The following is a 21,568-nucleotide window of genomic DNA, read 5'->3' on the forward strand; positions in this document are numbered from 1 at the left end:
TTTGGTAGGAAGCTGTGTGAAAAGTGACTGTGAGAACTGCCTAACAAACTTGCTATAAGCACATGACTATCATAAGTATTCTTAAAAACAGTAGTGAAACTGCAATGATATTGAATGAGCAAACAGGAGCAAGCAGAAGAACAAAATTATTTAAAATAAAAGGATGTGTTTGTGTCAGTTACCTCCTCTCATATGTAAGGAATTAAGCAGTATACCTGCCTTTAGGGGAAAAAAAAAAAAAAAAAAAAAAAAAAAACACCTTTATAGCTATAGGATAAATAATATGCAACCAAATATTTATTCCTAAAGTTTTACTCATAAATCTTAACATAGTTGTTTTGTTTCTGCATAGAATAGCACCAGTGGGTGAGATAAATAGAGTACAAAAAAATAACTCATGTCTTAAGAAAGTATTTGGTAATATCTTGAAAATCTTATTGAAAACATAATTCAGGTAATTCATGGCTGTGATGGAAAAACAGACTTTTTGACTGAAAACAGTGTGAATATATTTTTCCACTGTTACAAACAATACTGTGTTCAGTTCTCCATCCTAATGTGACAGTTATTAGCGTCAAATCTATTTTCATGCTTTCATTTAGGTTTCTAATGGCAAGTAAATATAGCAAAGAAATTCTCAGATAATATTTAGTGGGAGGAAGTCATTAAATTGTTGTACACATTGTTCATTTTGAAAAGGCTAAAGGAACCTGGAGCAGTAAATGAGAAATATGAACACTTGGAGAAGCAACATAAAATGTAGGTCTTAAGGAGGAGCAGAAGCCTAAACAACGCTCCCTTAGAAAGCTACGAAGTGCTGATTAGTCAGGAACTGGTAGTATAGGATAGCTCCAAAGGTGAGGGTGGCAGCAAGATATACGAGATGTGGACTAAAGACTACAGAGAAACGGAGAGACAAATGTTCTTTTCATACAGCTGTGGTGAGTCATGACAGAATCTAAGGCTTCGTATTGATGTCGGGAAACTTTGTGTATGAGACAACTGCTAACAAAATGTAATGGGGAGGCTTCATTAAATGATCAGGAAGTCTGGCAAACTCATAAGAAAGACACAGGCTACAGTACTTTTAGAAAAGCAATGCTGCCTCTATGTGCACGCACGCATACAGACACAGATATCTATATCTGTGTCTATATCTAGACACAGATATCTATACTTTACTTTTTCCATAGGTGTTTTATATATTTTGTTTGTTTGTTTAGTCCTTCATAGTGTGCTTCACATATCAGTGTTTAGGTATGCGTGAAAGAAATACAAAACTCAGACCAAAGAATATAGCATATTCTTGGAAAATACCATCACCTGATAAAGAGTATAAGCAGTTTACATTTGGGGCCCCACAAGAGGGTTATTGTCAAGGTAATGGCCTTATTCACTTACAAAATGCATTTACCCCAGACCCTCTATCCTCTGACTGTTGAGTCACCATCTTCTGAGAGTTTCATGCTGTATGATATCAACGGAAATTTAAATCAATGAGAATGGACAATTGACTTATTTATTAAACAATAAAGCATATCAAATGCTAATGAGATAACAGTACCTAAAATCTTTCATTAGGATTGTGTCAGTTTCCCATTTTCACTTGTATGATTATAATCTTCCAGATTCTTGTGTGAATATATTATTATTATTATTATTATTATTATTTATTATTATTTAGCAGAGGATTGTCTGGGACAGAGAAAAAAAAGTTGTGTGCTGGAAGTGGAGCAAACAGCAGAACATCTAGGAGGTTTAACAACCAGTGGAGTGAAATAATTTCTAGTTTGTTGGTTTTTAATATATATTTTTCTAAGATCCCGAATCCAGTCAGAAGCAACTAAATAGCTCTTTAGTAACTCACTTCGGGCTGATTTGTGTCTTAATGCCTATTTGTGTTTTAGAATCCTTAATTTTTATAGATAAATACATTAAAGACAAATGTTAATTCATTTATATTAATTCCACAGCTATGTTTTAAATGAGGAAACATCCATGCAAGGCACAGTGGGAAAATTATTTGGTTTGCTAACTAGAGAGCATAAAAATGAATAGGGCTTATTCTGGAAAAATTCATATTGTTAACTTGCAGCATAATGAACAAAATTTATTTAAAAGAGAAGTACGGTGGTGCTTCAAAATAGTCAAGTTTAAACTATTTAATGATTACATTAGGATAAAAGTTCAAGAAACTGTAATGAAAGAGCAATTTTACGCATTTTAATATGGTGCAACAGGTTGCTTTCTTAGGTAAATGCAGCTATCATAGTTTTGCAGTAGTTTGCATATAAGAAATCCTCAGCCATCTGAGAGTCACAGCCTCCTTAATTAAATACATTCTGCAATATTCAGTGCATCAAGTTAACCCCAGTTCTTGGTCTGAAACCTGTCAGGCAGACTTAAAAATTAATAATAGCTGCCTGTTTAGCCTCTGTGCAGTGCTTAAATGGATTTTGAGGCTGACATTTTGGCTGATGGACGCTTCTCTGAACAGTAATAATGCTTGAAGAAACATTTATTTCCAGCTATTGCTCACCTTTACCTACATTCCAGACTGTAGTTAACTTTTACTTAGAAAGAAGATGATAGCAGGTCAAAAGGAATAAAAAAGAAGACATGTAAAAGGCACGCTGCTGTAGTGGGGTTAATACCTTCCATCATTCATCCTAATGAAAAAGTCTATTTATATCTCTTCCTTTCATTTTTTCATTTCTATCTTTGTAGATCTATCAATCTATATAAGCCCTTTTGAAGGAACAGAATAAGTGAAATCCGTAATCATAAAAGCCTGTCACTATCCTGTTTGTGAATCATTTTCTCCAAAAAATGAACTCAGAATCTTGTTACCACCCTGTCAGAGTTACAGAATGGTTTTAATAAAGTGGAGTCTGGAGACTAGGCAAAATAAAAATGTTAAAAATGTTTTTAAATTTATAAATATTTTCTGGACTTTCTTTGAGAAAAAATAGCATTATTGCTGCTAAATATTATTTCATAAATATGACATTGACACATCTCAAAAGTGATAGTTCTGTACTGTACGTGAGTATGTAAAGTGGAAGCTGAATTGCATATAAATTGCATAAGGAAAAAGACATGAAAATAGAGAGGAAGATTTATGACAAACCTACAATCGCTCTTTCACCATTCATTATAAAAACAAGACTGAAATATCAAAAGGTCAATCCAAGGAAGTTCAAGCCTCTTTTGTACATAAATGAAAATAAGAGAAAGGGCTTCCATTCATCATAAAGAAAAGTTTTATTCAACAAATGAAACCACAAGAACAAAGTTAACAAAAAAAAAAAAATGGTTTTTGTTTTTCTCTCCCCTGAACCAGTTGTTTTTAGATCTCTGCTGTATTTCAGAACAGAAGACAATAACCTGCTTTTTAAAAAGGAAGAGTTTCCCCTATACTGCGTTATCTATAGGAACCTCCATGTGCTATCATTAGACAAAAATTAAGTAAACCAAATTATTAAAAACACTGAAAAACTACCACAATGCTTTATCTGACATATGGCATTACATTTATGCACATCATTGAGCATCTGTTGTCAGTAATCTAATGCAAGATAATTTTTTATTTGCTTTTAATTTTTGTAGTTACACAGGAGGTCCAGCAGTGATAAATTTCTTATAAATATGCTATGTTTTGCAAAAGGAATGAAGAGCTATCATAGTAGCTAATAGTAGTAACATATCCATATGTCTGTGTGATTACCTTTATATATAAATATACATGTTTACTTAACTAAGCAGTATTTGGGAATCCACTACTAATATCTTTACATCAATTGCAATTTCCAATATGGTTGAGTCCATTTAACTCCTAAAAATATATGATTTTTATAATAAAACAGTTAACTTAAAAGATGACCAACAAAGAGGATACTGCGTTAAACTTCTATTGGGCATTACCAGATTTAAACATCCCCAGATGACGACTATCTTAAACTATCTCACTGAAAATGAGTACTTGTGAAACTTTCCAAACAGTAGCCAAAGATCATCATTGAGCTTTAGCACTCACCACTTTATTAGGCCATAATGACTTTAGGTATTGAAACAAAATGTGCTGTTACTGACCAGCAGATGAATATGCTTGACACAGACTTTTTAAATGACGGTAAGTTTTGCTTCCTGGCTCTCAAACAGCACTATAGCTTCCAGGTTGAGAGTATTCTCCTGGGTTTTGCATATCTGCAAAATGACAATCAGTATTTTTGGAAGGCTTGAAAAGAAATTTGCATCTGCTCATCTGGAAGAATGACACAAAATCACAGAATTTGGTGTACCAGTTCTGGTAAGACAATGGCTGCTGTCATTGCCTTGTAGATGCCCACTATAAAACAGAGAAGAGAAGCAGGTGACATACGATCAGAAATACCACCATAAGTACCCAGGAGGCTCCCTCAGCTCAGTGGTGGCCCAGGACAACCCCACCAAAAATTTAATGGAGCCAAATGTCAGCTTCCAGCTTCCACAAGAGAGGCCTGTCCAGTTGGGAGTTTACTGACTAGATGCAGACTCACCTCTTTGCTATCATGCTTACTCCACTTTCTCCCGTACAGTAAATATACAGGATAAACGTATTATTGCAACAATATTCCATGGTCTTACAGTCCTGTTAGTGTCTTCCTATATATCATTAGCCTTAATGTGTGAATTGACTGAAAATGCATGTTCAGTCCTATTTTGAACTGATATAGTGAATTCTGAAATATTTAATGAAGGAGCAAATACATATGGCACATTATACTATTTAAATTAACACTACATTCTTTTCTTTTCTTGCTTTTTTTTTTTTTTACATTACTTTATTATACAATTGCCTGAACAAGCATTTGTTCTTGTTCCTATGGAAATAAGCACATAGATATAATTCAGAAAAACAAAAGTAAAACCTCTGAAGTAGCATAAAATAAAAACTGTTAAACAATATAAATGCTGAAGACCAGAAGAAATCTTGATCCTAGTTAAGTCAGTGGCAAAATAAATAAATAAATACATAAATTACAGTGGAGGCGTGATTCCCCCTTCTTTATTCTGCTATAAAACTGTAGATGAATAATCCATTTCAGGAAAACAACTAAGAACAAAACACCCATTCCATCCTCTGCTTTTACAGTCCTCCAGCAAAATGTACAAAATAGTCTTTGTTTCCAGATGTAATCTTCATGGACTGTTACAGAACACCTTGTTCTAGCTGAGAGATGGTCTTTAAATAATAGATAGTGCACAATATACAGAAGGGGAAGTCATGGCTCTGGAATATTCTAGCAGCAGCAAAACTTATCTGCCTGAAAGTATTATAAATTTAATGTGGAATGTAACATGTAAGGTTTATCCAAGTAGGGTGTAGATGAAGTATGAGAGAGTAGCAACGTCTAAAAGACATATAAATGAATTCAGTTTTTCATTGATAAAGCATAGCCTGCTATAATATGCGACTCACATAACTTGAAGAAATTCTCCCTGAGTTTCTGTACCACTTGAACAAAATATTTTAATACATCTTCAGTAAAGAACTCATTTTTTACTGTAGGGTTGCCTCTAATTTCCTCTGCCATCACCAAGTTTAATTATGCATTAAACTCTGACTATCTTTTCTGGCATAGGTATGAAGATGATAGTCTAGATACTATTTTCATGCTAGCCAGCAGCTTATTTATTTTTCATTGAAGGATAAGGGTAAATCACTCATTATAAGAGTCCTCCAGTGCCTATCCACAATTCTTCCTATAAATATGAAATGGATTTTTTTTTCCTGAAATTCAGTAGTAAACTATCACTTTATCACTTTATCACAAAGAATTTTTGTTGAATTTTTGTTGAATATTCCACAGAATATTAATAGATGAGAGCAGTAGCATATATGTGTGTGTGTGTGTGTATATATATATATATATACATACATATATATATATATATAATGTTTAAATGGGCCTTCATTTAAACATTTAGAAATATTTTTATGGAAAGCAAAATATTTTTGATTTATTTTTTGCAGGGCGTACTAACATATTTCTCTGAACAGAGAAATGTGTCAGAACACTACCAGGGCATATATGGGCCAATTTATGAATAAATTTATGAATAAATGGGCCAACCTTTATGAATAAATAGATAAACATATATATATGTAGGTGAATGTGTATATGTGTATGAATGTGTGTGTGTGTTGATATATATATATCACACACATATTTTGTTCCAAACATAGGTAAATACAAACTCCCCTTAGCCTTTAGTTGGTTTCCAGACTGATAACTAGAAAGGACAGCATTTAAAGGCTAGTTCATTACTACCTTATACTTTCCTGTTTTGCAAATGTAATTAATGTCAAACATTTCTGTTGTTGATTCTTAGCGATATGGTTTAGTGGAGAACTTGTTAGTGCTAGGTCAGAGGTTGGACTCGATGATCTTGAGGTCTCTTCCAGCCTAGACAATTCTGTGATTCTGTGATTCTGAATACTATATACCATACCCCAGGTATATATATACATAGATTAATATATACCTAAAAGACAATTTGCTTCAAATAGGTATATAATTATAATAATGCATTTTTCCTTTTACACCTTCCTTTAAGATTTCTTGGTTTACTACTGTAATAAATAATATTCTTACTAAAATGGAAATACAATTTCAATTTAGAGGCAATATATTGTATACTGACAGCTCGTTGACATTTCTTAGGTCCATTCCTTGGTCCCCAAATACTCACAGTATGCCCTTTTTTTTAAACTAGCAGATTTGATTCAAGCTTCTACTTAGCTAATTCAATATTGATTTAATTTTAGTCTCCACCTTCCACCTCCTTGGCCTTTCTGTTTAAATTAGATCTGCTTTTAAATGGATGCCATCTCAACCTTCTGTTGCCAGCACCTTAGCCTTTTCACTTAAATTGCATCTATTGTTAAATCAATCTTACTCCAGCATCCAGCATCCCTCTCCTGAGCTTTCCACTTGACATCACATACAGGCCTAAGTGGTGCCTGCTCCTGCCCCTAGCTTTCACCCAGCTTCTCCATTAAAATTAAATCTCTTTCCAAATCCATTTTCCACTTCCAGTTGCAACCTTCTTACTTTTTCATTTCTAAATGGCAACAGCTTTGTGTCTGTTTTAATTTGTAGAGCTTGAAAGGAAACTTTTCAGACTCCTGTACTTCCCTATAAATACCATCTCCTCCAAGTCTTAAGATACAGGTAGATGGGTTCTTCCAGTTTCTGGGCCTCAGCTTAAATAAGATCCATTTCATTGTTTTTGTTGCCTGAGTGGGAATTTCCCTTAGGCTAGTTACCACATCATACCTAAGAGATCTATATTGTAACAGCTTTAATTCATGTTTTTAGTGTGAGATGTGTAAGCATGGAATTAGTGGTGGGCCTGTGTTATGGAGGTGGCATACCAAGTCAAAGAGGATACACATTTAATGAAGCCCTACACCAGCAGGGAGCTGGCCATAAATTATCTTGGTAATACACTGGTAAGAAATCTGGGGATTCAGTGAGCTGAACAGTTACAATTGAGACAAATATATAACTGCTTCCCGTTATAAATATCTCAATGTGTTTGACAGGCTCAGAAGGCTCAGAAGGATGAACTGGCTTTTTAGGTGGTCAGAATTCTCAATGTCTTTTCCTTTATGCCTACGTCTGGTCTGAGAGAGTGACACTGAAGTTTCATCTTATAAGAAAGAAATGTCCTCCCTTTTTCTTCCTTGCAGACAATAACCTCAAAAATGAACAGATCCATATTGACCAGATGAGAGAAGAGACTGTCACTAAATTTCCCTGAAGCTGAGATTTATATTCAATTCCTGTCTATCAATACTAAGCTTTGAAATACAGTATTAAAAAAAAAAAAAAAAAAAAAAAAGGAGAAAAAGGAAAGAAAAAAAAAAAGAATAAATAAAAAAAAAAGCCAAAGCTGCTCATTTCTTGTTTTGATATACTATGGGTCCCATTGCATGTAATGTTTCCCAATGTATATATGAACATGATTGCCTTACAGACCACTTGAACAATTACTTTGCAAAGGAGCTACAGTACAAATTCTAAGAGGTGGCTAACCAGCACAACTCAGTGAAATACATTAAATCTAGCTATGTCACAGTCACAGTCAGGTAATTTTGGAAGATAATGTATTTGGTAATGTTCTTTCCCCAAGTATAGCAAAGTTAAACAAATAAGAATTAGTTATCCATAATTGTAGCTGTCTCAGTTCTAAATCTAGTAAACCTAAAGACAACCAGCATGTTTAACCAAGATAGGTCGTAATTTTTTTCTTGGAAAAGGAAGGGATACCAATGTTGATTAATGACAATATCAAAGCAAGAGAAAGACCCATACAAATAAGGCATCACAAAGATTTGTTAGAAGAACCACAAAGAAAAACAACATATTAAAATATTTTTTGCAAATCCTTTTTTTTTTTTTTTTAATCCTATTGATTTTTACTGTAATTTATTATTTAGTTCTGTGTACTGAGTCTCTGATGCCATCAGGCTTTCAACCCTTCATAAAATAATCCTTCTAACTTCCTCCTATTTGTAAGCCATGAATTGTTGTCTATATTTTGTACTTTTCAAATTTTTTTAGTTGTAGTATTTCAATAGTCCTAATTTTCAGGATATAAAAGAAGCGGGATTTATAACAAGAGATGTTGTCTTATTAAATCTGTTGATTTAGCAAATACAGTTTTCCAGTTGGGTCTGCTGGTCATAAAAAGTATCACCTCTCCATAGAAAACTTACTTTTCAAGAATAGAATAGAATAGAATAGAATAGAATTGAATTGAATAGCATAGCATAGTATAGCATAGCTCAGTTTGAAGGGACCTTCAGCAATCATTGCGTCCAACTGCTTGACCATTTATTTCATGACTAACCAAAAATTAAAGCATATTATATAATTAAAATATATATTGTTCAAATGTCTCTTGAACACTGACAGACAAGGGGCTTCAACAACCTCTCTAGGAAGCCTGTTCCAGTGTCTTTACCTCCGTGGTAAAGAAATTTTTCCTAATGTCCAGTCTGAACCTCCCCTGGTACAGCTTTGTGCTGTTACCACATGTCCTGTCATTGGTTCCCAGGGAGCAGAGGCCAGCACCTTTCTCTGCTTCCCCTCCTCAGGAAGGTGCAGAGAGCAGTGAGGTCACCTCTTAGCCTTTTTTTCCAGACTAGATGACCCAAAGATCCTCATCTTCTCCGTATGGGGCATCCCTTCAAGCCCTTTCATCAGCTTTGTTGCCTTCCTCTGGACACATTCAGGTGTCCCTGAATCCCTTGAAAGGGATTCCTTGAAAGGATGTATAAATACATCTTTGTATACAACCTGTATACATCCTGTATACATCCTTGGAAGGATGTATAAAAACATCCTTTTTATATTGCAGAGCCCAGAACTGCACACAATACTCAAGGTGATGCAGCACAAATGCTAAATATCTTACCAGAATCACCTCTTTTGACTGGCTGGCTGTGCTGTGTTTAATACACCCCAAAATGTGGTTTGCCTTCTTGTCTGCCAGGGCACACTGCTGCCTCATGTTGAGCCTACTGTTGACTGTATTATATTTATTGCAGTTAATCTGTGTTGGTTATGTGTTTTATTAGCTCTTTATCATAACAAGACTTTTCTTATGAATCCTCCGTGATTTAGGACATAGCTGGACTCAATTCAAACTTCATTTTACATTCTTTTGTCTTGAAACAGTAAATATTGACTGTTTCAATACAGTTCGTTTTGTTAGCTGAAATTTAATCTCAGTACATCTGTGTTTTTCTCAATATTACAGTTTAGGTGAAGCAAAACCAAATAATGCTGTGTTACTCTCACCATTTATAAGATGACTCTTATTCCTTGGCATTGATTTCTGCACATTTTCTTTTCCTTCATAATCATTACAATTAATCAGGACAATGTGCTATTTTGTACGATTGTAATTCAAGACTCACAAGGCTTTCATAAAAATGTATTTTTTACTTCATCTTTCTTCAGGAAGAGAATTTTTTATTGATGAAGTCAGTATTGAATTATCTTTCTTTATCATTAACAGATTGATTCACTGATGGCTTCAAAATGAGTATTAATCCTGCTACATACTCTATTCCCCTTTTGCACATTCATCTTTCTCCTAATATGAAATGATACAAACTTTCTAACAATGAGAAAACCATTTTCCTAGCCATCATGTTTTCTGACACAAAGGACATTTATTTTTTTCCACTCCATCATAAGAAGTGTCCATCATCCACTGGCCATCGTAAGCTCCAGGTTTTTACTGCTCTATATTCTTAGGTCTATTTTCATAGCTGAGAATGTAATCATATATATTGGGTATTTTTGAAGAGCTACCTTGAGTGAGAAGAGCTTAATTAGTGAGAACGATGGTAACGCCAGGAAAAATGCCAGGATAAGAGATCAGCAAGACAACTTGAAGATGAAGAAAGAGGCAGAGAAAAGCAATAAACATATGAGGTACAGTAGGTTTGCCCATTTGCAGAAAAGCACTTACAGAGACAAACCAGTGCTCACTGATGCACTTGGGTGTGATTAAGTAGAAGACTTACCAGGTGCTTCTGCAACAGCTCTAAAATGGAGCATAGTGGATGATCTTATTCTAGGGAAGACCGAGGGCACCATAAAAGAACTTAATAATGCATTTACAGAGACTGGAGAATGCTGGTTTGACACAAATCAAGAGAAGGATTATTTTGCTGGCTTGAAAAACCAAGGGCAAAAACAAAGGGAAGACCAGAGGTCACTAGTTTCTGCTCATCCAGAGAGATAAAACATAGAAAGGAGAAGACATAATCATAGTCATAAGAAGACATAATGATCACAGGAGTTTATCCAGTTCTATTTCTGATCTGTAGACCTGAATTCAAAGAAGGCACAGTAGGACCACAAGCTTACCTGCTGGTTGGTCAAAGAAGGAGAATGTGGGAGTTTCTGCTAGCATGAGGAAAGGAACGTTCTATCAGTGCTGGAGGTAATTTTGTCTGTTTAGCAGAGGAAAAAAAGGTAGTTTGGAGTTTAAAGATGCTGAAACCATGGAAGACGTTGGGATCTACCTCCTCAAGGACTGAGGCAGACCATCACTACACATGATGATCATGTCTATGCTGTGAGCAGAATTTGCAAAGGAGGGAATTTACACAGTGCCTGACCATAAGGAGCAAATGTCATCTGGTAAATCAGGATTTCTATGCAGAGCTTCAGAGATGCTCATGGAGTCAAACGCAGGATGATAAATGAAAAGGAGGTTTTCGGAAGTGGAAACTGCTTCATCTGTGTGGTGGTTTTACCCTGCTGGGCTGCTGCACTATAACCGCTCTCTCACTCCCCCTCTTCTTCTCTCAAGGGCAGCAGGTCCCCCCAGACCCAGCTCCACCAAGGGCTCCTCCACGGGCTGCAGCATGGAGATCTGCTCCATGTGGGACCCATGGGCTGCAGGGGGACAGCCTGCTCCATCAGGAGCCTCTCCACAGGCTGCAGGGGAACTGCTGCTCCCTGCCTGGAGCACCTCCTGTCCTCCTGGTGCATTGACCTGGGGGGGCTGCAGGGCTGCTTCTCACTCCTCAATCTCCCAGCTGCTGTTGTGCAGCAGTTTTTTTCTCCTTCCTTCAATCTGCTCTCCCAGAGGGCAAACGAGCATCACTCCCTGGCTCGGCTCTGGCCAGCAGCAGATCCCTTTTGGAGCTGTCTGGAGCTGGCTCTGATCTGATACGGGGTGGCTGCTGGGCTCTGCTGACAGAGGCCACTCCTGAAGCCCTTCCCTAACAAAACCTTGTCACATAAACCCAGTACAATCTGAAACGTAAAACAAAGTTACTCAATGTTAGTGTGCCTGATACTATGGAGAAGAAAATGCAAGATCAATATTTTGCTACAAAACCTCATACCTGAACTCTCATACTAATGGAAATAAATTTCACCAGGTTTGTCAAGTTCACATTATCTAGTTTGTCAACTTAAAGATGGTAGGCTGTAACTGGACCACAGCAGTTAGCTACTAGACAGTAAGGAAGGGTCAGGAAAAAGGGAGACTTTCCTGAGTGACTGCAAAAAAAATTAACAGGAAGAGTCATTAAGCAGATTTTTAAGCCCTATATTGAAAATATCACCATTAAAAAAAAAAAAAATTGCAACATGGCCTGAATGTGACAGAACTGCAGTTATCTAGAGCTTTGAAGTAGATGTGTACAAATCTTTTCATTGAGAACTCCCAAAGAAAACAACACTAAATTAAAAAAAATAAAATAAAAAGAGAGAGAGAGAGAGAGAGAGATTATAAACTAGTACAATTAAATAGCAAACTCAAAATTACTAGATCATACAGAATAAAAATGAGAGGTTAATAACATTTCCTCCCTTTGTGTCCATGCAGTTGGAGAACCACTCTTCTCTTCTGAGTCCCAGCCAGGTCTCTGGCTTCTTGAATTGCAGAAAACTTTGCTCACCCTCCCCAGTCCTTATCAGTGTCTGTTTTCCATCACCTCTAAGACCCACCTGGTTTGCTGTTCCTCTCCACAGCCGAGGCTCGAGGAGCAGAGTGCCAGCATCTTGTGGTGCCTCTCTCACTTGAGTCCTGTTCTGTGAACTGCACACAGGTGTACTATCCTGAACATCCTTAGCTCACTCCCGCTCAATCTTCACAAGAGCAGTGAAGATAGAAAAATGTGAAGCAAATACTATGTCACAGAGGTTGCTAGCAGCAAAGTTCAAGAACAGCCTTCCATCACTAGAAAAGTGGGAATAAAAATCCAGAATCACTCAATGATTAAAAGGGTCCCTCCTGTCCCATAACCTAAATTATTAAAATAATGTTAATATTCTTCTGTCATGAATAGATGACATGAACTTTCTTCTATGTACAGAAATCCAAAAGAAATTCCAATACAGAAACTCCAAATGTCACAAGTGTTTTGAAAAGCACTGCTTTATGCCAACTATTTGATTTGTAAATACTTTGCTCTAGGAAGTTTATCTTTAATTATTCAGTAGAATTGAACAGGTTATACATTATATAAGGGACATTAATTTTGCATACTAAAATGTTCATGTCTTGTAGTTAAGGTTAGAAACAGCAGCTGAGATATTCTTAGATATACAATAATCAGGAAGAGTTAGATGTTGGCTTAAAGTAAATATTTGGATCATATTGACAAATAACTGGAGCAAACAGCAATTGGTATGTATACAAAGAACAAAATCCAGAAATAGAGCCATGTGGGACTCAACTGACAGGGAAAAAAAAAGAAAAAAAAAAAAGAAAAAAAAAAAAGAAAAAAAAAAAAAGAAAAATTAACAATAAAGGAACAAAACACCTAACTTGTGAATTAGCAATGAACTCTAAATGGAATAAATCAATTCCAGTTGGTCCTAGCATCTGTACTAAACATTTTTTAAAGAGGTGTGTAGTTTCTGGCACCAAACTCAGCAGCAATATAAAGCCACACTAATACATAACATATCTTCCTGAATCAAACTACCAAAAAAGATCAAAGCATATCTTCAAAAAGCAAATTCAGAGTTCTATCTCTTCTGAAGTCAGCTTGGACACATTTATTGTGAAGATCGTGTGTTAGGAGATGGGATTGAAATTGTAGCAGCCTTCTATATTTAAGTCTTTATTCTTGACTATTCTGCCAGTTTAGAGGACTGACTGGGTATGCATAGCAAAACCTCATTGGCATTGTCTCTGTCTTGTTACTATATGAACTTAATTGGTAGGTGTAGTTTCTGGGTATTTATCATCTTCTATGTATGGATTATTTTCCTCTACCAGCTTAATTTGTATAAATGCAGTATGGTAAGAAAATTAATGGTAAGAAAAAGAGAGATTACATATAAGGAAGAAATTCTTCACTCAGAGGGTGGTGAGGCACTGGAACAGGTTACCCAGAGAAGTTGTTGTGTTCAAGTGTTCAAGTCTAGGCTGGATGGGGCTTTGGGCAACCTGATCTAGTGGGAGGTGTTCCTGCCCATAGCAAGGATTTGGATCTGGATGATCTTTAAGGTCCCTTCCAACTCAAACCATTCTATTGAAAAAAAAAATAATAAAAATCCCAGAGCATTCTGCTTCAAAGGAGATTAAATTAGAAAGGGTGCCAGAGAGGAAAAAATTAATAATTAGTGAAATCGAGTGAGCTAAGATTCTTCATTTTTCTAATTTTCTTACTGTACGAAAAAGACTATAATGATATATAAATTCTATATGGAAAATACTTGTACCAAGTTTATTATCATCCATATTGAAAGGAATAAGAAGTTACAAATAGGAATCATTTGTAACTTTCTTTGGCCATAGGCAGAAAGAAAGCTACCATTCACTTTCTTTGAAACAATCTTATTTTAGTACTAGCAATAACACCTTTAAATACAAGCCTTGGGGGAAGAAGGGAGGGAGGGGGAAGCTTTATTTGTTTGAAGTGGTTTTAGATATATTTTCCATATGATTTTTTTCCACAAATAAATGACAAGTTATTTAGACATTAGTCATTAGTCAAGTATTTTAGTCATCAAGACAAAATTTAAGAAAAATGAGGAACAGAATAGTGACCTATTCTGAAGAAAGAAGAAAAGAAAGAAGAAAATGCATCATCAGAAATATTTCATTAGGACAGCCTGGCAGAAGAATAATATATGCTGTAGCCATGCAGACATGTATGGGATGTCTGATGCCCAAGCTGATTTGCTTTGCTAAACAGATGAAGCTTTGATATGTATTTAGAAAGAATACAGTAAAACATTTTAAACCAAAATGGAAAACTAGTCCTCAACAACTCAAGCTTCAAGTATGGATTTGCAGATAGCACATCATGAAAAAATGGTGTTTGCTTAAGCCTAAAAGAAAGAATCCCTACATATTTGCTGCTTTTTCTGGTTCCATGTTAGTGTTAAGTACTCAAGATAAGTATTTTTTTCTATAGACCTTATGGGTGATGACCATATTCTACCAGGAACTTTTACCCTGTAATGGGCATGAGTCCTTAATGACCTGAAAGTGATTGATAAATATTTCCTTTAAGAAAATACATGTAACCAGGCAGCCAGCCTGCCTTTTAACTTCAATAGTGGGATTAAATAGCTGCCAAAGACATGGCATGGAAAATGTTTTGGAAAGATTTCTGATTCAGAAGGACTGGGGAAACTGGGATGAGAAGGTTTGAGCCACCTTCACCTCCTAACATCTTTGATGTTCTTCAGACTTCTTTCATCTTATTGGGCAGCTGCATCCTTAGAGAATAAAAAATCTGAACATCTGATATGAATATCTTGGTTGTCAAAACACTAATAAAATTAGAAGAGAGTTCAGTAGCAGAGACCATAGTTAAGATTTCCATACCAGTTTAAGGCAGCTTGTGAGAGTGTTTCCTTCAGTGCAGTCCTGCAGAGAAGTGTGGTGATCAGAGTAGGGCTCACATTTTAAAATGTGGGGCAGTTTTAAAAGGTAAAGACTAAAAGGAAAATTTGGTGCCAAATCATAATAATTAGAGTGGAACCATGAAATATTCCCCTTCCAGCTTCTGGTTATAAAAGTTTATGCAAGAAGTTGTTTCTCAGTAGTTTGCTACCACTTCTTCCTGTCTTCATCTTATTACTATCTTCTAATACTTCATAGAGACAGAAAAACAATCGCAGGGGCACATTATTACTGATGTGTCTTTTTCTTCCTTTCTTAATTGTCTTGTACATGTTTTCCCTCATTTAGACCTCTCCATAAATAAGAAGCTATTCCAGGTATCCTGCAAAGCAATGTGTGATTCTTCTGCCACATGACTAGAGGCTCAGCTACTCAGATGTAATATGAAGTCTGATAGTATTGGCTCCCAACAGATACCTGGATCAATCTGAGTAGTTCAGATATAAGAACAGTGTCTTTTGACGAAACTGAAAAAGTGGAGACCTAATGGGAAAACAAACAATCAAACCAAACCCACAGATGCTTATCTGGAAAGTTTATATATGCTCCAAGTGCAAACATTGGCAAGTCTAAATTTTGGACTTCATGCATGTAGCACTGACTTAACATCAATTCCCCATTTTTACTTCTTTGTCATAGGCTTTGGCTCCTTGTCTTACTACTTGTCACTTCAACTGGTTACAACCACCCCAGATATATACTTTTCTTAATGAATGTGATTGCATTACTATATTGCCATTCAAAAAAATCTTAGCGCAGTGGGAAAAAATGCAGTGCAAAATAGTATTTGGAGCCCCATTGATTAAGAAAATATTCTGTACATAAAAGCACAAAGGCAAGTAGCTTCTAGCCTGCAACAGGGGACAGCTGAAGGTGCTATCCACTCCAGCCATCATTTTGAGGGCTTATCCTGATTTATAAAATGGAGAGGCAAACATCAAGAGAATCTAAGCTATTTCAGCACAAGAAGCTGCAACTTTTACTAAGATTTATGCTATCTGCATATCACTGCTCTGTTCATACCCTGCGCCTTCCTCCAGACACACTTAGGATGTGCCAGCTTTGAAAGGAGAAATTAGTAATATACCTATAAGTATACCTATATACCTATAGGCTGACAAGCTCTGGCAGCTGTTTGCACAGGGCCTGCTAGCAGGTCAGTGAGATACTGCCAGAGAAGCTGAATTACAGATGAGAGGGTGGCAAAGGAGAATGGATTTTTTCAGATGTCTGATTCTTCCGTGCTACCTTCAAAAGGAGAGGAAATTTTTGGCATAGGGGTGAATGCACTGCATTAATAGTAGTGAGGCATACCTAAATGTCATCCTTCTACAAAAGAATAACCCTCAGAATTACTGATGACAGTGGATACACCTTCTTCAGCTAGCAGCATGTTGCACTTTTCTCACTCAGACAGATTATGACAACTATTCCTCTGATATGGCTCATGAGTGAATGAACATCATTTTAATGGACTACCCACAGTGGGCAGCCAGCACAAATTTGCACTTCCAAGCCCAGCAGGTAGTGAACTCTAAAAGAACATTTCACACTGGCCATTAAGCATCCAGCATGACCACAAAACTGAGGTGACACAAGGAGAGAAAAATTCCCTGGGAATATGGATCATGTTTTGCAGCCAGCTGCAGATAAAATAACCAGTTTCTGCTGTAACCTGCTATTATCTGTGGGATTCTAAAAAATCCTCTCCCTAGGATTTTAAGTTTCTCTCTGCATGACTGTAGTTAATGACTGGACTCCATGGGGTGTTTCTTGTTTAGTGACTGAATATCTCTACTGATGACATGTTGCTTTAAAAAATAATAATAATAATAATAAAGCACAGAACTATAGAACTGTATAGAAAGTGATTTTATTTTTCATTGAACTTCCAGTTCTATGCAGCTTTCTGAAGTTAATTGTTGTAATCCTAAAACTGTATGGCAGGTATTATCCATAATCCATTAGTCAGGAATAAACAAAATCAGTTATTCAATATCAGTCCTAAACTAATGTTTTCCCCTTGGGAAACCTATACAGATGTTATTACTCTTTACTTTTTCCCAATTAAACATGCATACATCTCTTTAGATGTATGCATCCTAAAATTTCAGTCAATGTAAAGTTCCATTTAACGGTCCTCCGCAGTCTTAGTCCTGGCAGTCTTCTAGACATAAATGCTGAAAATATCAGGTAAAATCAGAGAGAATTTTTAGAATGAAAAGTAACTTAATTCAAATAACTGATGATGATTCTTCATATTAAAGAGCTATCAACCATAAAATAGAGTGCATAATAGGAAATGGCACATTCCATTGTCTTGTATGATAGAGCAGCTTCTTGCTTTGAGAATTATCTTCACATGAATTTTAAGTCAAACTTCAGCTTTAGTACTATATAATACGTCTTTCATTGCAAAATAGAAAGCCTCAGCTAAACGGATTTGAACAGCTCATCTCAAAACTTTTCTGATGGTGCTATTAAATATGTTTTCTTTGTCAGACAAAGACACATCTATGTTGCCAATCATTAATACATACCGACTTCATGTCTTTCTCCAAGAGACCTGCTTGTTGAACTAGTTATTTTAAATTCTCTCCCTGCTTACTGTTGCAGATTATGTTGGTGATTGCTGAGAGGAATGATGTGTAGTTCTGAAGTGGTGAATTATCTCAAAAGCATACTTGCTAACTCTTTCTATCATATCCTCAGGGAAAAAAAAATCTTCTTCAAAGAGCAGGGAAAACTAAGGTGTATAAATAACCGCCCACACACATAAATAACAATAAAAAAAGAATCTATTACCACAGACATGATTTCTTCCAAAAATGAACCAGTAATGTTTTACATTATACATCTAGATATTTTATAAATCAGTTTTTACAAGAGTATATCTGCAAATGTATCTCTTGGTCCCATTAGTGCTTAGAGCAATTTTGACTTTTGGTGTTTTATTTTGTTATACCATTCTGAAGGGGGGCTGCAACATGAAAGAAAAGCAGTATAAGGAGAAGGTGAAAATAGGTTGGGTCTGACACTCAGACTGGGCTAGCTGGTGAGCATAATGTCCTGTTCAAGCAGTTTTAAGAAAATACTCTTGCAGCTGAGGGGATGCTGCATGATTGAAATACATCAAGTTCAGTTTTCATCTAAGCTACTCCTTTTCTGGGATCAAGAGAAGAGGCAATTAAAATCAGCAGCACCACTTCCACAGATTCTGCAGGACATTTCATCAGTCCTTCAGTCTCTAAACCTCATTTCTCCATCCCCCTCAGCCTCAATGAGCACTCTTTCGCTGTTTGCCTTGTACATACAGTGCTGGGAAAGGGGCTGTTTCATATTAGGTGCTATGGTGGTTTTATTCAACTAGACAGCTGAGCTCCACCACAACCACTTTCTCACCCATCATCCTCAAAGGGAAAGGGGGAGAAGATACGATAGAAAGGGCTCCAGGGTTGAGATAAGGACAGGGAGATAGCTCAACAATTATCATTACAGGCAAAACTGACTCAGCATAGGGAGATTAATCTAATTTATTACCTATTACTAACAAGCTAGAACAGTGAGAAAAAAGCAAGCTAAAACCACCTCCCCCCCCCCCCCGCTGCCCTCTTCCACTTCCTATCCCCGAGAGGTGCAGGGGAACAGGGAATGGGGGCTGCAGACTGCCCCTGATGCTTCGTCTCCACCACTCCTTCATGGTCACTCTCTGCCCCTGCTCCACGTGGATGCCGTCCTTCCCGAATTGAGCCTTCGGGGGCTGCCCACAGGAAGCAGCTCTTCCAGAACTGCTCCCACACGGCTCCGTACTATGGGGCAGCTCCCCCCAGGTCCCCTGCTCCTGCGTGGGCTCCTCCCCACGGGCTGCAGCTCCGGCCCAGGGCCTGCTCCTGCAGGGGTTCTACATGGGCCGCAGCCTCCTCCAGGCCACATCCACCTGCTCCACCGAGGGCTCCTCCACGGGCCATGGGCTGCTCCATGTGGGACCCATGGGCTGCAGGGGGACAGCCTGCTCCACCAGGGGCCTCTCCACAGGCCACAGGGGAACTGCTGCTCCTGCCCTCCTGCTGCACTGACCTGGGGAGCTGCAGAGCTGGTTCTCACCACTCTCCCATCTGCTGTTGCACACCAGTTTTTTTGTTTTTCTTTTCCCCTTCTTAAATCTGCTTTCCCAGAGGTCCAACCAACATCGCTCACTGTCTCAGCTGTGGCCAGCAGCAGATCTGTTGTGGAGCTGGCTCTGATCTGACGTGGGGCAGCTGATGGGCTCTGCTCATAGAGGCCACTCCTACAGCCCCCCACTACCAAAACCTTGCCACATAAACCCAGTACAGGTCCTCATACAGTGATTAACATGATGAGGACATAAATTCAGTTTAGGATTTATAAATGTGTTTGTGTGTAAACAAATAAAGGCAGTTGCCTTTCATGTGACCAAAGAATCCTAATGTGATGTGATTGTCAGCTCTACATTGCTTCTGTAAAAAGCCCTCCTAAATCAGCAGAAAAATCATCTTCATCCCAAACTTGCTTTTAGATTTCTGTGGTAGCTTGGAACTGTGTCTTCTTGAAGCTGTTGAAAATCTTACCAAGAGTAACAAGATAGAAGATTTAGACTAAAGCATTGTAATTTAAAAATCATTATGACCGTAAAGGGAACCAAAAACTTATCAAGGGCAGATATCCCCACATAGTTTCTGACAGAAATGTTGAAAGAAATTGGAAGGATTCTGAAAAGACTTACTGTCCCCCAAATTCAGAGAAGATTCTGCTGCTTCTTCACATCGACCTGTTACCTATTTATTCTCAACTCAGTGGGCTCATTGGTTTGTCTTGTTTCCTTACATTCATGAGTCCATTGGTTTATGAAAGTTGGGGAGAAATTAGGTTCATGAACTAAATAGTTTCCACCACTAAATTTCTAAACACTTCAGAAGGAGCAGAATCTGAATTATGAAATTTATGCTGAGATTGCTTTTGAAACAAGAAGCTAATTATTCCACAGTATTTTTTATCTACGTACTCTTCAGATATGTGAATAAGCACGTGTGCTGAAAGAAGCATGCATGTTTGGTCAGACAGCTGCTGCCTTGTCTGGCCTGGCACAGTGCTATGTGGACATTGTAGATGACAGACCACAGAGCCTTCTGGAAGACACTTCCACAGTATTTTTACTTGTTTATTTCTGTTATGCAAACCTGTGCATGTGTTTACTATTTTTTTAATATAATTTGTCCATACTTATTTTTCAGTTGACATACTTTCATTTCCATTTGTTCATTTCTGGCACTGTTGTATTTTCAGTTGATTTCATAGGCGGACTTGACACATACTCCTACCGACAGCCCCCCCAGGAGCATGTTGAGTTAAAGCCTGTAAAGCCTGTAGGTAAGGTTCTGGTCCTATGGACCACATTAATCCTTCTAACTGGACTGAAAGCTAACTTTCTCCTGAAATAATTTTGGCATGAGGTTACTAATAATTTTACTTCAATTAGAACTTAACTAAAAAATAATCCATATAAAACATGTCAGTAAGGACACTTTGTCATTGATGACACATCTGCTAAAACAAGGATTAGTAAATATCACCATGTCTGCTGTGACATGCCTTGGCTTAACACAAGGAGAGGCTTGCAGTAAAGGATGGAATTGTTTCCTGCTGACTTTTCAGCAAAAAAGAGAGCTAGTTTATGGCTTCATAAATCTTAATGGGATTAACCCATTTATAGAAAAACAGAACTTTCTAGCTACTCGAAAACAAATGCTTGCTGAAAAAATACTAGTTGGCTTAAAATCTGTAGAGTTTCATTGAAGCTTCATTATCTCTGTTGTCAGTTAAGATACTGGAAGAAAAAATGTTTGCTGAAAAACTGCTAGTTGGCTTAAAATCTATCTGTAGAGTTTCATTGAAACTTCATTATCTCTTTGTTATCAGTTATGAAAATCACAGTTTTTACACGGTCTTTCTATGAAGTACTCTCTGCTATCTAATGAATTAATTTGGATACAAATCTGTTCATTTTACATGTATATGAAATATAGTGTTAGCAGTACATATATTTTGTCAGAAGCTAAGATAAATTTAAATAGATATTTCATAGTGTTACTGGTAAAACAGA

General features: G+C 36.9%; 1 protein-coding gene across 1 annotated transcript in view; it reads left to right on the plus strand.

The window, feature by feature from the left end:
- The window catches only part of NKAIN3 (sodium/potassium transporting ATPase interacting 3), a gene marked incomplete at both ends in the record, with an annotated part of 372,961 nt that extends 352,055 nt beyond the window's left edge, over nucleotides 1-20,906 (plus strand). Inside the window, one exon of the mRNA XM_084282732.1 lies at nucleotides 20,752-20,906. Within this exon, the coding sequence (XP_084138858.1) occupies nucleotides 20,752-20,906 (155 nt within the window). The remainder of the gene's footprint in view (nucleotides 1-20,751) is intronic.
- Between the last annotated feature and the right edge of the window lie 662 nt (nucleotides 20,907-21,568).

This window comes from Netta rufina (assembly GCF_964035555.1).
Source record: "Netta rufina genome assembly, chromosome: 2".
In the NCBI taxonomy this organism is placed as follows: domain Eukaryota; kingdom Metazoa; phylum Chordata; class Aves; order Anseriformes; family Anatidae; genus Netta; species Netta rufina.